Consider the following 16265-nt stretch of genomic DNA (forward strand, 5'->3'; position numbering starts at 1 on the left):
CTATTTCTCTATCCTGTAGACAGAGATTTTTCTAACAGGGAAAAAAAAGTTTTCAGTGCCTAAAATAAGTAGAGACTCAGTAATCTTTTTGTCTTTTAAAGTGGGCATCTAAACATTTTAGGTGGTTATTACATCTACTTAGAAATTATTTTCTTTGTATGTGTTGACAAAGTGTAAGCTAAATTTAGAGACTGTCTTCCATGTGCATCAAGAGATGTGCTCAAGATGTACAAATAATATATTTTTTATCACAAAGGGAATGAGTATTGCAGCTGAAAACATTAATGCTGGAGACCAATGCTATTTAGCTTACCCATCATTTGATGTGTTTGTTACTTCTTTCTTGCCCCTTCCTAAAATTTCTATGCGTATTTATAGTGTGTCTTAAAAATAGCAGGTCAACAGTTTGCATCCTTTTTTTAATATTGGATTTGAAAATTAGAATCATGAGTAAATATCATTGGATTTGTTGTATTTTCCAGTATTACAAGAGAAAAGTAATATTTGCCAATTTTTCTTTGAGATCAGATTGAGAAAAGGTTTTGAGACATATACTTTATCTCCTGGTTTCTTACTTATCTTCTTTTTCTGAATTGCAGTTACCGATGTGGAGCTAAAACGACTCAAAGATGCCTTCAAGAGGACCTGTGGACTCTCATATTACATGGGTCAGCTCTGCTTCATCAGGGAAGTGCTTGGGGACGGAGTACCTCCGAAAGTTGCTGAGGTAATCCTCACATTCCACATTTCAGATAGGCATCCAACAGCCTAAGTTCTTGAGGCAGCCTCCTGTTCTTAACAGACTGAATCTTCCCTGTAGTTTTTTTTTTTCATGCTGTGTAGATAAACAGTCTTGTGTTTTTTTTGTTTTGTTTTGTTTTGTTTGTTTCTTTGTTTGTTTGTTTTTTGACAGGCAGAGTGGACAGTGAGAGAGACAGAGACAGAGAGAAAGGTCTTCCTTTGCCGTTGGTTCACCCTCCAATGGCCGCCGTGGCCGGCGTGCTGCAGCCGGCGCACCACGCTGATCTGATGGCAGGAGCCAGGTGCTTTTCCTGGTCTCCCATGGGGTGCAGGGCCCAAGCACTTGGGCCATCCTCCACTGCACTCCCTGGCCACAGCAGAGAGCTGGCCTGGAAGAGGGGCAACCGGGACAGAATCCGGTGCCCCGACCGGGACTAGAACCTGGTGTGTGGGTGCCGCTAGGCGGAGGATTAGCGTAGTGAGCCACGGCACCAGCCAACAGTCTTGTTTTAGATGTCAAGATGGCTTGTTCTTAGAGGCCAAATGGGAGTACTGCAGAGCTGCAGTTCTGCCTCTCTTTTACTTTTGAGTTTCAATAGTCACTTATAGAACCATTTATATGTTTGACTTCTAATTCTTAGAAATTTCATTGCATTGACATGGATTTTTTCAAAAAAGATTTATTTATTTATTTGAAAGGCAGAGTTAGAGAGAGAGAGGTCTTCTACCTGCTGGTTCACTCCCCAAATGGCCACAACAGCTGGAGCTGGGCTGATCCAAAGCCAGGAGCCAAGAGCTTCTTCCATGTCTCCCATGTGGGTGCAGGAGTCCGAGGACTTGGGTCATCTTCTACTGCTTTCTCAGGCAACAGCAGAGACCTGGATCAGAAGTGGAGCATCAGGACTCAAACCAGTGCCCATATGGGATGCCAGCACTGAAGGTGGTGGCTTTACCTGTTACACTACAGCAGTGGCCCCTGACAAAGATTTCACACACCACACACACACACACACACACTCACTCACACACACACAGAGTGTGAGAGCAAGAGTGGGGGTGGGGGAGAGGCCAGCGCTGTGGCACAGTGGGTTAACACCCTGGCCTGAAGTGCCGGAATCCCATATGGGTGCTGGTTCTAGTCCCAGCTGCTCCTCTTCTGGTCCAGCTCTCTACTATGGCCTGGGAGAGCAGTAGAAGATGGCCCAAGTTCTTGGACCCCTGCGCCCACGTGGGAGACCCAGAAGAAGCTCCTGGCTCCTGGCTTCGGATGGGCGCAGCTCCGGCCATTGCGGTCAACTGGGGAGTGAGCCAGTGGATGGAAGAGCTCTCTCTCTCTCTGCCTCTCCTCTCTCTGTGTAACTCTGACTTTCAAATAAATAAATCTTAAAAAACAAAAAAGAGATAGAGATAGAGACCAACGAAGCTCACTTCTGGTGGTTCACTCCCCAGATGCCTGCAATAGCTGGTCTGGGCTAGGCTGAGGGAGGAGCTGGAACTCAGTTTGGGTCTCCTTTGTTGGTGGTAAGGAGCCAACACCTGCTGCCTCCCAAGGAGTGCATTAACAGAAAGCTGGAATTGGAAGTGGAGCTGAAATTGGAACCCAGGCACTTTTATATGGGCTGCAGGTGTCCCAAATGGTGCCTGAATTGTTAAGCAAAACACCTAAACCTCACTGACATGACATTATTTATGTTATATGAGAGAGAGAGAGAGAAAGAGAGAGAGAGAGAGATCAATCTCCTATCTGTTGGTTAACTCCCCAAGTATCTGCAACAGCTGGGGCTGGACCAGACCAAAGCCAAGTGCTAGGAACTCAGTCTGCATCTCCTTTGTATGGATGGCTGAGACCCAACTACTTGAGCCAGCATCTGCTGCTTCACAGGGTGGTGGGTATTAGCAAGAAGCTGAAGTTGGGAGCAGAACTACGACTTGAATGCAAGCACTTTGATATGGAATATTATGCTAAGTACCACTCTACTAAAATTTTTGTGGGATGAGTATGTTTTATAAATTTTGGGTTAAAGAAAACTTTTCTGTGTAGTGGAACCTAGTTAATTCTATAAATTTGAAGTTGTAAATTAAACATCAGTTTATGGAAACTTAATTTAAATGCTACTAAAATTTTTAGGTAGGGGCTAGTGTTGTGGCACAGCAGGGTATGCCGCTGCTTGCAAGGCTGGCATTCCGTATGGGTGCAGGTTGGAGTCCCAGCTTTTCAACTTCCAATCCAGCTCCCTGCTAATGTGTCTGGAAAGGCAGCAAATGATGGAATAAGTGCACTGCCCCATGTGGGAAACCTGATAAAGCTGGCTTAGCTCGGCCCAGCCCAGGACTTCGCAGCTATTTGGGAAGTAAACCACCTGATGGAAACCATCTTTCTGTCTTTCCCTCTCTCTCTCTTTTTCTCTGCTTTTCAAATAAATAAATCTTTAAAAAAAATTTTTTTTTTTTTTAGGTAGAGGTAAACTGTACTAAGTTGATGTAAATTTTTACTTTATAAAAATGAATTTATTATTTTGTATTTATGCACATAGATAGGCATTATATCATCCAAAGCAGGAAATAATTAGATTTATAATTTAGTGAAATTTTTAATAGTAATTTTAAGTGTGGTATATTATATAGAATCTTCACCATTTCTAATTAATAAGTTTGTTTCTATTTTGTGTTATGTGTTTTTGAGCCTTGCAATTCACACAGCATAGATACTGCATTTGTGTGTGTGCTTGGTAGAAGATATAAGTTGTGTTATTTCCTGTACATATATTTACTGTATAAAATTTTACACTTTCCTCTATTATTTCAGAGTTGTGACTGCATTGGCATTTTTTCTGTTTATAGGGTTTCATTTTTTTTAAAAAAATTTACTTTTCACTTATTTGAAAAGCAGAATTAGAGGAGGAGAGGCAGTTTGGAAAGAGAGAGAGTGGGCGGGGAGAGAGAGAGAGAGAGAGACAAAGACAAGTCTTCCATCTGCTGGTTCACACCCCAAATAGCCGCAACCATTAGTACTGGATGAGGCTGAAGCTAAGAGCCTGGAACTTCTTCCAGGTCTCCTACATTGGGTAGAGGTCCAAGCACTTGGGACATCTGCTGCTGCTTTCCAGGCACATTATCAGGGAGCTGGATCAGAAGTGGAGTAGCTGGCGCCCATATGGGAGGTCAGCATCATAGGCAAAGGCTTAACTTACTAAGTCACCATGCCACCCCTCTTTTTTTCTGTTTCTTTCTGTCTTTCGCTCTCTTCCCTCCCTCCCTCCCTCCCTCCCTTCCTCCCTTCCTTCCTTCCTTCCTTATCTATTTGAGTTACACAGAGAGAGAAGCAGAGTCAGAGAGAGAGGTCTTCCATCCACTGGTTCACTCCCCCGTTGGCCGCAATGGCTGCAGTTGTGCTGATCCAGAGCCAGGAACTTCCTCTGGATCTTCCTATGCAAGTGCAGGAGCCCAAGAAGTTGGGCCATCTTTTTTTTTTTTTTTTTTTTAATTTATTTATTTATTTGAAAGTTAGAGTTAACACAGAGGAGGAGAGGCAGAGACAGAGAGGGTCTTCCATCCGTTGGTTCACTCCCCATTGGCTGCAACAGCTGGAGCTGCACCAATCAGGAGCCAGGAGCCTCCTCTGGGTCTCCCACGCGGGTGCAGGGTCTCAAGGATGTGGACCATCTTCTACTGCTTTCCCAGGCCATAGCAGGGAGCTGGACCGGAAGTGGAGCAGCTGGGACTCAAAATGGCACTCATATGGGATGCTGGCCCTGTAGGTGGTAGCTTTACCCGCTAAACCACAGTGCTACACCCCACCCCATTTTCTTTTAATCATTTTTGTCTTGAGTCTAATATATCAATATAGACTTGGAATTTAGGATTTTTTTTAAGATTTTAAAAATTTTTTGAAAGGCAGAGTTACATAGAGGGAAAGACAGAAGGAGAGATCTTCAGTTTGGGCCATCCTCCACTGCTTTCCCAGGCACATTAGCAGGAAGCTGGGTTGGAAGTGGAGTAAGGCCCATATGGGATGATGGCGCTGCAGACAAGGGCTTAATCTGCCTGTATCACAGCACTGTCCCAAGTACTTCTATCTTTAATCTCTAGCATTTTCTCAAGAAAGGATGTCTTTATAGTTTCTCATATAGTAGTCTCAGAGGATGAGTGAACCCCATTAAGATCAGTTGTGGAAAGTTACAGTATTCATATAAAATGAGCTGGTGACTGGTTTCAGGCATCTCTCCAAGATAGACAGGTTTGTAGCTATACTTTATCATCTTTTGTGTGTGTTAGTATAATTCATACTTTGAGAGTACAGAGTTATTTGCTAAATGAGAAATGGTGTATTTTAAATAGAATGGAAATAGAGTTCTGAAGAGATAGTTTTGAAGATTGAATTTAGTTTTCAGGGGGTAGATAGATGCGTGGTATGGAGGCTCTGTATCCCCAGCTGCAGGGAGATTGAGTGAAGGTGATTAGTTCTAAAGCTAGGGAAGGGTCGCTGAGTGTAACCCTTGTGGGTCTTGTCTTAAAATCCTGCAGAGAGCCTGGGCCTTAAGTCTGGAGAAAGAGGGTCACCTGCTCTTGCTGAGATTCTGAAATTAATGTTTTGAGACACAATAGCATTATTTTAATATCGGTGTCTCTATAAGGAAAGCCACAGGAAGCACTTAAACTGCCCCTTACAGATGAAAAGAGAACCTTATTCCCTAGCTAGTCAATGTTTTTCTTTATAGTAAAAGTAATGGCATGTTTTTCCAATAGCAAGGAAAGCTGTTTTTTGAATTTTAGTACAAAATGGTCATGAGCTTAAGATGACAGTATCTTTGGGATCTGTTAAAGAAGTAATGCAAGTTTCTAAATTATTTGCAAAAAGATATAAGCTTTATATTTTTAGAGACAAAGGGAGATTTCTCCAGGACTGAACTGAACTCCATGTTTTTACATTCTCTGAAGGCTTGCCATCATGAATCCCATGGCACAGTCTGTAATGATGACTAGGCACTCACAGCGGTTTGTAGTTACATAAATCTCCTTAGACATACTGTTTTTAGGATAGATTAATATAATTAGTATTTTTATTTTTGACAGGCAGAGTGGACAGTGAGAGAGACAGAGAGAAAGGTCTTCCTTTGCCATTGGTTCACCCTCCAATGGCCACCGCCGCTGGTGTGCTGAGGCCGGCGCACCGCGCTGATCCGATGGCAGGAGCCAGGTGCTTTTCCTGGTCTCCCATGGAGTGCAGGGCCCAAGTACTTGGGCCATCCTCCACTGCACTCCCTGGCCACAGCAGAGAGCTGGCCTGGAAGAGGGGCAACCGGGACAGAATCCGGCACCCCGACCGGGATTAGAACCCGGTGTGCCGGCGCCGCAAGGCGGAGGATTAGCCTAGTGAGCCGCGGTGCCGGCCTATAATTAGTATTTTGATGCACTTTTGATCTTGCTTGTAGTAATTATAGTACTGCTGAGTAACTAATAGTACTCAGAAATTGCTTGAATATTAAACGAATAGAGTCTGAGAGAATTGAGAAGACAAAATAAATTTTAAAAAATGTGTTCTACCTGGAATAAGACTTTCCTGAACCAAGGTCACTAACTCTTAATCATTCAGTGTTTTTATTTTTCTTCAGAGTGTTACTCCCTATTACTTACTCTAACGAATTTAAGAATAAAATTTTTATGTAATATTAATTCATAATTGTTTCCTGTTTTCATATTTACTTGCAAGTGATTTTTTTTATACTGTACGCTTTTTTTTAAAGGTTTATTTATTTATTTGAAAGTCAGAGGCAGAGAGAGGAAGAGAGAGAGAGAGAGAGAGAGTATCTATCTGCTGGTTCACTCCCCAGATGGCTGCAATGCTGGAGCTGCACCAATACAAAGCCAGGAGCTTCTTCCAGGTCTCCCATGTGGGTGCAGGAGCCCAAGGACTTGGGCCATCTTCTACTGCTTTCCCAGGCCGTAGCAGAGAGTTGGATTGGAAGTGGAGCAGCTGGAACTCGAATCGGCACCCATATATGATGCTGGCACTGCAGACCAGGGCTTTAACCTGCTGTGCCATAGTACCAGCCCCCCAAGTGATTTTCATCATTTTTTTTTTTTTTTTTTTGACAGGCAGAGTGGACAGTGAGAGAGAGAGACAGAGAGAAAGGTCTTCCTTTGCCGTTGGTTCACCCTCCAATGGCCGCCGCGGCCGGCGCGCTGCGGCCGGCGCACCGCGCTGATCCGATGGCAGGAGCCAGGAGCCAGGTGCTTTTCCTGGTCTCCCATGGGGTGCAGGGCCCAAGCACCTGGGCCATCCTCCACTGCACTCCCTGGCCACAGCAGAGGGCTGGCCTGGAAGAGGGGCAACCGGGACAGAATCCGGCGCCCCGACCAGGACTAGAACCCGGTCTGCCGGCGCCGCTAGGTGGAGGATTAGCCTAGTGAGCCGCGGCGCCGGCCCGTGATTTTCATCATTTAAAAACTCTGTTAAGGGCCTGTGTTGTGGTGTAACAGGTTAAGCCAAGTTTGAATCCTGGTTGCTCTACCTCCTATCCATCTCTCTGCTAATGTGCCTGGGAAAGCAACAAAAGATGATCCAAGTCCTTGGGCCCCTGTACCTGTTGGGGAGACCAGATGAAACTCCTGGCAATTGTCGTAGGCCTGGCACAATCCTGGCTGTTGCAGCCATCTGGAGAGTGAACCAACAAATGGAAGACCTCTCTCTGTCTCTCCCTCTCTCTGTACAACTCTGACTTTTAAAATAAATAAGTAAATATTTTAAAAAATTCTTTTAAGCCGGCGCCGCGGCTCACTAGGCTAATCCTCCGCCTAGCGGCGCCGGCACACCGGGTTCTAGTCCCTGTTGGGGCGCCGGATTCTGTCCCGGTTGCCCCTCTTCCAGGCCAGCCCTCTGCTGTGGCCAGGGAGTGCAGTGGAGGATGGCCCAGGTGCTTGGGCCCTGTACCCCATGGGAGACCAGGAAAAGCACCTGGCTCCTGGCTCCTGCCATGGGATCAGCGCGGTGCGCCGGCCGCAGCGCGCCGGCCGCGACGGCCATTGGAGGGTGAACCAATGGCAAAGGAAGACCTTTCTCTCTGTCTCTCTCTCTCACTGTCCACTCTGCCTGTCAAAAAAAAAAAAAAAAATTCTTTTAGGCAAGTAAGTTTATAATAGTTACCCATTAATAACTATTCTTCCTCATATAGCTACCTCTGATAATTTTATCCCACATTTTCCCCCTATTCCTAAACTCTTTCAGAAATTGAAGACTGCATCTGTAGTCCATAGCGTATCATTTCTTTAGGTAGTGGTTTATTCACTAATTGTTCTTGTAAATCTAATCTAAGTAAATTGTGACTCTTGATGGGCAGACTATATGGCTTTTAGAAATTATGCCTCAGAGTGCTATGCATATAGTATGAACTTAGTGAATATCTGATTTATTAGTGCTTTCTTTGTAGCAATTGTATCATTCTGCAAAACCCTGTTAAAAGAAGAACCAGCACAATGACCTAGAGACCATACTCCTGAAGTCAGTTAGCCTTGCAATGTTTGAATACTTAACCATTTTCTATATTAGTGGAAAATGATTCTTTCTTTTTTTTTAAGATTTATGTATTTATTTGAAAGTCAGAGTTAAACAGAGAGAGAAGGAGAGGCAGAGAGAGAGAGAGAGGTCTTCCATCTGCTGGTTCACTCCACAGTTGGCTGCTAAGGCCAGAGCTGTGCCGATCTGAAGCCAGGAGCCAGGAGCTTCATGTGGTTCTCCCACGCTGGTGCAGGGGCTCAAAGGCTTGGGCCATCCTTTACTGCTTTCCCAGGCCATTGCAGAGAGCTGGATCAGAAGTGGACCAGCCAGGACTTGAATCGGTGCCCATATGGGATGCCAGCACTGCAGGTGGTGGCTTTATCTGCTACGCCACAGTGCTGACCCGAAAATGATTATTTCATGCTAAAGCAATCTCGGAGTCTGGAGTGTTTTTGGATATGATGATCATCATATAAAAGCAAACAGCTGAGGCCAGCCAATGTTGTGGCATAGTAGGTTAAGCAGTGCATCCCATATAGGTGCCAGTTCGATTCCTGACTGCTCTGCTTCCAGTCCAGCTCCCTGCTAATGCCCCTGGGTAGGCAGCAGAGGATGGTCCAAGTGCTTGGGCCTCTGCACCCATGTGGGATACCTGGATGAAGCTCTTGTCTCCTGGCTTCAACCTGGCTCAATCCTGGCTGTTGGGGACTTCTGGGGAGTGAACCTGCAGATGAAAGAACTTTCTCTCTGTCTCTCCCTCTCTCTGTCTGTAACTCTGTCTCAAATAAGTAAATAATATATTAAAAATTCCAAAGGTAGTCATTGCAGGAATTGGCTGTGGGGCCCAGGTCCTTTTTGATTGAAGAGCTTTTCCAGCAGCAGGCGTTTAGCTTATATAAGATGGCCATGTTGTACATCATAGCACCTAGGTTCGAGTCTCAGCTTTGGCTCCAGACTCCAGCTTCATGTGCATGCAGACCTGGAAAGGCATCAGTGATGGTTCTACTACCCACACAGGAGATACGGATTGTGTTCTAGGCTTTGACCTTGGCCTACCCAAGCCCAGTGTAGCCTGATCCATCCCCAGCTGTTGTAGACATTTGGAAAGTGAGTCAGTAGATGAGAGCTCTCTCTGCTTCTTTTCTCTTTCTCTCTCTTTTTCTGGCTTTCAAGTTTAAAACCCTTTGTAGAAGTCTACCCACTGACTTTCAGTTATATGTCATTAGCTATCCCTGGTTGCAAGAAACTCTGTAAAACACATATTAGAAGAGCTTGGGGTTCTATTACTAAAGAAGAAAGAAAAAATGGGCGTTGGGTTAGATAGCTAACAGTTTCTGCTATAGCTAACAGCTACTGCTGGCTTATCCAGGATGAGTAGCAACAAGAATTTATTCAGTGCATTGTAGCATATCATGAGGCCATATATTACTATATTGGTCCAAATGTATTTAATAAAATAAATGCATAAAATAAATATTTATATTAAATTATGCCCATAATGTTCATTTGTTTTTAGCATTTCTGTATTTCATGTTCTATAGCCCTCTGAACTATTATTTGTTTATTATTTACTTAGTGGTAATAGGAGTAAATTTTAAGTTTTACAAAAATGTGTTAGTGAAAATTCTCTATTTCTTTTAAATATTTCTTTCTTTGTTTTTGAAAGAATTACAGAGAGAAAGGGAGAGAGAGAATCTTCTATCCATTGGTTCACTCCTCAATGGCTGCAATGGCCAGGGCTGACCAGGCTGAAGCTTGGAGCCAGGAGCCAGGGGATTCATCCAGGTCTCCCACATGGATGCAGGGGCCCAAGGACTTGGGCCATCTTTCATGACTTTCCCAGGAGCATTAGCTGGGAGCTACTGGTGCTTCTGGCAGTGGCTTGACCCGCTACACCACTACACTGGCCCTAAGGCAACCACTTTCTACTGGTTGATTGTAGTTTATATCTCCAACTTTGGAATATTCTCTCTATTTTTTAATTGTTTAGACTTTACGCTTTGCTTTGCAGTTGTGAAACATCAGTACTTCATTTTCTTCTCTTCTCTTCCATCCCTTCCAATATAATTACGTTACAATTTTTTTGTTAAATCAGTGTTATTTACAGTATTATGGATATATAATTATTCCCTGCAACATAGTGCACTGTGATACGGTTTTCTTTCTTACCCAGTTTTAAAATGTTTCCTGGGGTTAGAATTGTTTTATTTTTCTCTTAGCTTTCGTGAAATTTGTAACTAAATTGTCCCATCCTTCCAACAGCTTTTCAGTATGATTTTCTGTGAGACAAAGGTTAATATTTTATGTTGCTTTTATGAATATATTTTTAGCTGAAGTATTTATTAGACTTTCTTCCTTTCCTCTAATATTCTATGAATTTTAATGACTTTTGACCTTTTTTGTCTCTACTCTGAATAAAAATTCTGATGTAAGCATTTCATTAGTAAGTTTTCTTTATTTGCCAAAGTAGTTTGGGTTGTTAAGATAAACAAATAAGAGGTGAATTGTGTGACTTTTAATCACACTGTTTGCCTGTTTCCAATTCCATTAGAAACAACAGGAATGTGTCATATGTAAAATTCTTTTCTTTTCTGCTTAAAGATTTATTTTTTATTTGAAAGAATTATAGAGAAAGAAGGAAAGAAAGAGAGAGATCCTCCATCTGCTGATACACTCCCCAGATGGCCACAGTGGCCAAGGCTGGGCCAGGCTGGAGCCAGGAGCTTCTTCCAGGTCTCCCATGTGGGTGGCAGGAGAATGGGTCTCTTGTTGAAATCTCAAGTTTCTTGGGTGAAGAGTACATCAGGTGGTGCTTGTTCAGTGTCTGAAACCCAGAAAGATGAATTCAATGTCATTTGAAGGAATTGACATTGAACTTGTTTCAAGTTCAGCTGCTTTGATTGAGTAGGCAACAACAGGTAAAAACAAGGATATCAGAAAATTTTGAGAGAGTCTGTATGTCCCTGAAAAAGGAACAGTTCAGCAGACTGATGAACAATATCTAAATGTTATCTGAATGTGAAACAAGACCTGTGATTGTAAGTTTAATTTGTGGTATTTTATGAATGCAATGGAATACTTATTAATTTGTAAAGGAAATTAAAAAAAACCACAAAGCTTCCCAAGTTCCTTTCTCCAGGCACTCCAGTTTAGGTTGCAGGCTTCCCAAGTGGCCATCTTAACTGCTGTGCCAACACCTGTCCAATTTAAAAAAAAATAATTAATTTATTTGAAAGAGTTACAGAGAAAGGACAGAGACAGAAATCTTCCCTTCACTGGATTGTTCCTCAAATGGCCACAGTGACTGGGGACAAAGCCAGGAGCTTGGAACTCCATCCAGGTCTGCCACATGGGTGTCAGGGGCCCAAGTACTTGGGCCATCCTCTGCTGCTTTCCCAGTTCCCAGGCACATTAACAGGGAGCTGGATCAGAAGTGGAGCTACCAGAACTCAAAGAGGTACACATGTGGAATGCTGGTATTGTGGACAGGATCTTAACCCACTTCACCACAATGCCAGCCCCTTAAATTGGGTTTTTACTTTCTCATTTTTCAGTTAGATAGTATATACTTAATAGTTGAGTTGAATGGTGTCTGGATGGATATAAACTACTGAAGATTATAGGTGAGGTCATGAGGTAGCATGAATTTAGGAGAATTTTACCCTAAGCTTGCCTGCCAGCTAATAACCATAGTTCACTGTTGCTTACTTATTCCTTATCTTTTTTTTTTTTTTTTTTTTTTTTTTTTTTTTGACAGGCAGAGTGGACAGTGAGAGAGAGACAGAGAGAAAGGTCTTCCTTTTGCCGTTGGTTCACCCTCCAATGGCCGCCGCGGCCGGCGCGTTGCGGCCGGCGCACCGCGCTGATCCGATGGCAGGAGCCAGGAGCCAGGTGCTTTTCCTGGTCTCCCATGGGGTGCAGGGCCCAAGCACCTGGGCCATCCTCCACTGCACTCCCTGGCCACAGCAGAGGGCTGGCCTGGAAGAGGGGCAACCGGGACAGAATCCGGCGCCCCGACCGGGACTAGAACCCGGTGTGCCGGCGCCGCTAGGCGGAGGATTAGCCTAGTGAGCCGCGGCGCCGGCCAACTTATTCCTTATCTTGGTAAGAGTTCTTGGCAGGCAGGTGGTTCTCAGAAGAATCTTGCTTAAGAAATAGGAACAATATGCTACTAGAACAACTCCTTATCTATCTGAAAGGACCTCTGAAAACCTAAGAAGGGGCTAGCATTGTGTCGTAGAGGGTTAAGTCTCCAACTGCAGTGCCAGCATCCTACATGGAGCTGATTCATGTCTCGGCTACTCTGTTCCTGATTCAGCTCTCTTCTCATGGCCTGGGAAAGCAACATAGGATGGCCCAAGTCCTTGGGCCCCTGCTACCCATGTAGGAGACCTGAAAGAGGCTCCTGGAATTTGACTTGGGCCTGTTGGAGCCCTGGCTGTTGCAGTCATCTGGGGAGTGAACCAATGGATGGAAGATTGTGCTTTCTCCCTCGCTCTCTATAACTCTTTCAAATAAGTAAATAAATCTTAAAAAAAAAAAAAACTCTAAGAAAATATCACAATCTTTCTTCTAAACTGAGAGTTATTAATGAGATAAGGAAGATATAGTGTAAGAAAGAAGTTGGAGCTGGCGTTGTGGCTCAGCTGGTTAAGCTGCCACTGTAGACACCAGCACTGGGCACCGGCTCAAGTCCCAGCTGCTCTGCTTCTGATCCAGCTTCCTGCTAATGTACCTGGGAAAACACTGGAAGATGACCAAAGTACCTGGGTCCCTGCACCCACATGGGAGACCCGGAAGAAGCTCCTGACTCTTGGCTTTTGCCTGGCGTGGTCCTGACTGTTGTGACCATTTGGGGAGTGAACCAGCTGGTAGAAGATCCCTCTCCCTAACCCCGTGTCTCTCCTCTTTTCTCTCTCCCCTCTCCCCTCTCCCTCATCCTTCACTCTGTGTAACTCTACCTTTTAAGTCAATAAATAAAACTTTTATTTTTTTTTAAAACAAACAAGCTAAACACAAGCAAGGGATAGTGTAAAATGTTGGTACTAAAAAAGACCAATCGAATAGTTTTGTTTCTTATCTGTACTATTTTTCCCTTATCCTAATGAATGTCTGATACATAGATGCACAATAAATACTTTTGTGAGGTATGGCTTTTATTGCTTATTTGGCTTTTTAAGAAGTTTTTGTTTAATTGGAAATATATATGTTATTTCTTAAATAACATCAAATTCGAAGTGTGTGGATATTTGTGGGATGTTTTCCCTTGATCATTTTGCCCTTAGAAAAGCTAGTTATTAAAACTAGTAATAAGGAGGATGGCACTGTGATGTACCACGTAAGGCTACCACTTGCAGTTCTGGCATCCCATAGGGGTGCCAGTTCAAGCCCTGGCTGCTCCATTTCCAATCCAGCTCTCTGCTGTGACCTGGGAAAGCAGAGAAGAAGCTCCTGGTTCCTGGCTTCGGATTGGCCCAGCTCTGGCCATCATGGGCATTTGGGGAGTTGGAAGATCTCTCACTCTCTGTCTCTGCCTCTGCCTCTCTGTAACTCTGCCTTTCAAACAAATAAATAAATCTTAAAAAAAAAAAAAAAAAAAAAAAACCTCACAATTAAAAAAAACTAGTAATAGGCCAGCGCCGCGGCTCACTAGGCTAATCCTCTGCCTAGCGGCGCCGGCACACCGGGTTCTAATCCCGGTTGGGGCGCCGGATTCTGTCCCGGTTGCCCCTCTTCCAGGCCAGCCCTCTGCTGTGGCCAGGGAGTGCAGTGGAGGATGGCCCAGGTGCTTGGGCCCTGCACCCCATGGGAGACCAGGAAAAGCACCTGGCTCCTGGCTCCTGCCATTGGATCAGCACTGTGCGCCGGCCGCAGCGCACTGGCTGCGGCGGCCATTGGAGGGTGAACCAACGGCAAAGGAAGACCTTTCTCTCTGTCTCTCTCTCACTGTCCACTCTGCCTGTCAAAAACAAACAAACAAACAAACAAACAAAAAACTAGTAATAGGAAGAAGATATTTAGAATTTAGTTAATATAAATGTGAAAAGTCATTTGTGGTATGAATGCTCAAATATTCTAAATATCAGTTCATTCTAAATTTTTAAAAATTTATTTTCATTTTATTTGAAAAGCTGAGAGAGGAAGATACAGACAGAGATCTTCCAACTATTGATTCACTCTCCAGATGCTCACAACTTCCCATGCTGGGCCAGGTGGAAGTCAGTAGCCTGGGTATCCAGATCTTCTACATGCCTGGCAGGGATGTGAATACTTGAGCCTTCACATGCTGCCTCACAGGATACACACTAACGGAAAGCTGCCGTCAGGAGCAGGGCCAGGAGTCTAACCCAGGTACTTTGACATGGGCTACGGTATGGGTGTCCCAAGAGGCATCTTAATTGCTGTGCCAACTGCCCTACCCCTAAATTTGTTAATGGAAAATTTTTAAAGATATGTGTAGATTCACATGCAGTTAAAAGGAACAACAGGGAGAGACAGACAGGGACAGAGAGATAGAGACAGACAGACAGACAGACACACACACACACACACACACACACACAGAGAGAGAATCTCTTACACTTCACCCAGTTTCCTCCAAAAGTAACTTTTTGCAAATGTATTCCATCACAACCAGGATGATTGTGATACTATCTACTGAGCCCATTATGATTTTTCATGTTAAGTTGTGTGTGTATGTGTGCGTGTGCATGTGTGTGTACACTTGTACATGATTTTATAGTTTTGTAAGTGTTGGGTTCATGTATATACTAAACAACCTCAAAAACTTGATAGTTTGATAATGTTTATATTTTATTTTATTTGTAGAAGTCAGAGAATAGAATCCTATACAATAGGATTTGCAACTGTCCATTTATCAGTGTTCTTCCAGCAAAATTCATTTGGTTCTGGCTTGGATTGGGTTTTGATTTGGGACATTTATGGTGCCCTTTTGTTCCTGTGAATAGGAAGCCTTCATCTAGGGGTGTTTGAGGATCCTTTCTCATGGCAGTGCTGAAAAAGAATCAGCAACATAATTATACTGATATTTTGGAAACTGTGTGTTGAAAAGGTTTTTCAGCTAATTTTCATTGCTCAAATAAGAAAATTTCGGGCTGGCGCCACAACTCACTAGGCTAATCTTCCGCCTGTGGCGCTGGCACCCCGGGTTCTAGTCCCAGTTGGGGCACCGGTTTTGGCCTGGTTGCTCCTCTTCCAGTCCAGCTCTCTGCTGTGGCCCGGGAGTGCAATGGAGGATGGCCCAGGTCTTTGGGCCGTGCACCCACCTGGGAGACCAGGAGGAAGCACCTGGCTGTTGGCTTCAGATCAGTGCAACGCACTGGCCGTAGCAGCCACTTGGGGGGTGAACCAACGGAAAAAGGAAGACCTTTCTCTCTGTCTCTCTCACTTTCTAACTCTGCCTGTCAAAAAAAAAAAAAAGAAAAAAGAAGAAGAAGAAGAAAATTTCATTTTCTTCTAATTTTTTTTAAGCTTATATTTATTTCTTTGAGAAGTAGAGTTACAGACAGAAGGAAAGACAGAGAGAGAGATCTTCCATGTGCAGGTTGCTCCCCAAATGGCTGCAACGGCCGGAGCTGAGCTAATCCGAAGCCAGGAGCCAGGAGCTTCTTCTGGTCTCCCACATGGGTGCAGAGGCCCAAGAGTTTGGGCCATCTTCTGCTGCTTTTTCCAGGCCATAGCAGGGAGCAGATCTGAAGAGGAGCAGACTGTACTTGAACCGACACCCATATGGCATGCTGGAGCCACAGGTGGAGGCTTACCTCACTATGCCACTTTGCCGGCCCTCTCATCGTTTCTTTGATTAGGATCAGGATCATTTTTGCAATAATCCCTGGGAACCATATTAAACTGTCACTAACGTATTTATTTGAAGTTTAACAGGATACTTATTTAATATTCTGGAACTGCAAAGGTATACTATCTGGACTGTTTCAATCAGTATTAGTCCATTTCTCATTAAATCATTTGAGAGCATCATATTATAATGGCATAGGGTTTTAATCTGTCT

At 44.0% G+C, this 16265-nt stretch overlaps 1 protein-coding gene across 5 annotated transcripts in view; it reads left to right on the forward strand.

Annotated features, from left to right (window-relative positions):
- USP32 (ubiquitin specific peptidase 32) overlaps positions 1-16265 on the forward strand; it is a 214867-nt gene that overhangs the window by 50123 nt on the left and 148479 nt on the right. For all 5 annotated transcript variants that reach the window (XM_051824715.2, XM_070061011.1, XM_070061012.1 and 2 more), the window contains exon 2: positions 600-727. In XM_051824715.2, the coding sequence (XP_051680675.1) occupies positions 665-727 (63 nt within the window). In that variant the 5' untranslated portion in view covers positions 600-664. The remainder of the gene's footprint in view (positions 1-599; positions 728-16265) is intronic.

The sequence above is a fragment of the Oryctolagus cuniculus genome, chromosome 17 (genome assembly GCF_964237555.1).
Source record: "Oryctolagus cuniculus chromosome 17, mOryCun1.1, whole genome shotgun sequence".
NCBI classification, from domain to species: domain Eukaryota; kingdom Metazoa; phylum Chordata; class Mammalia; order Lagomorpha; family Leporidae; genus Oryctolagus; species Oryctolagus cuniculus.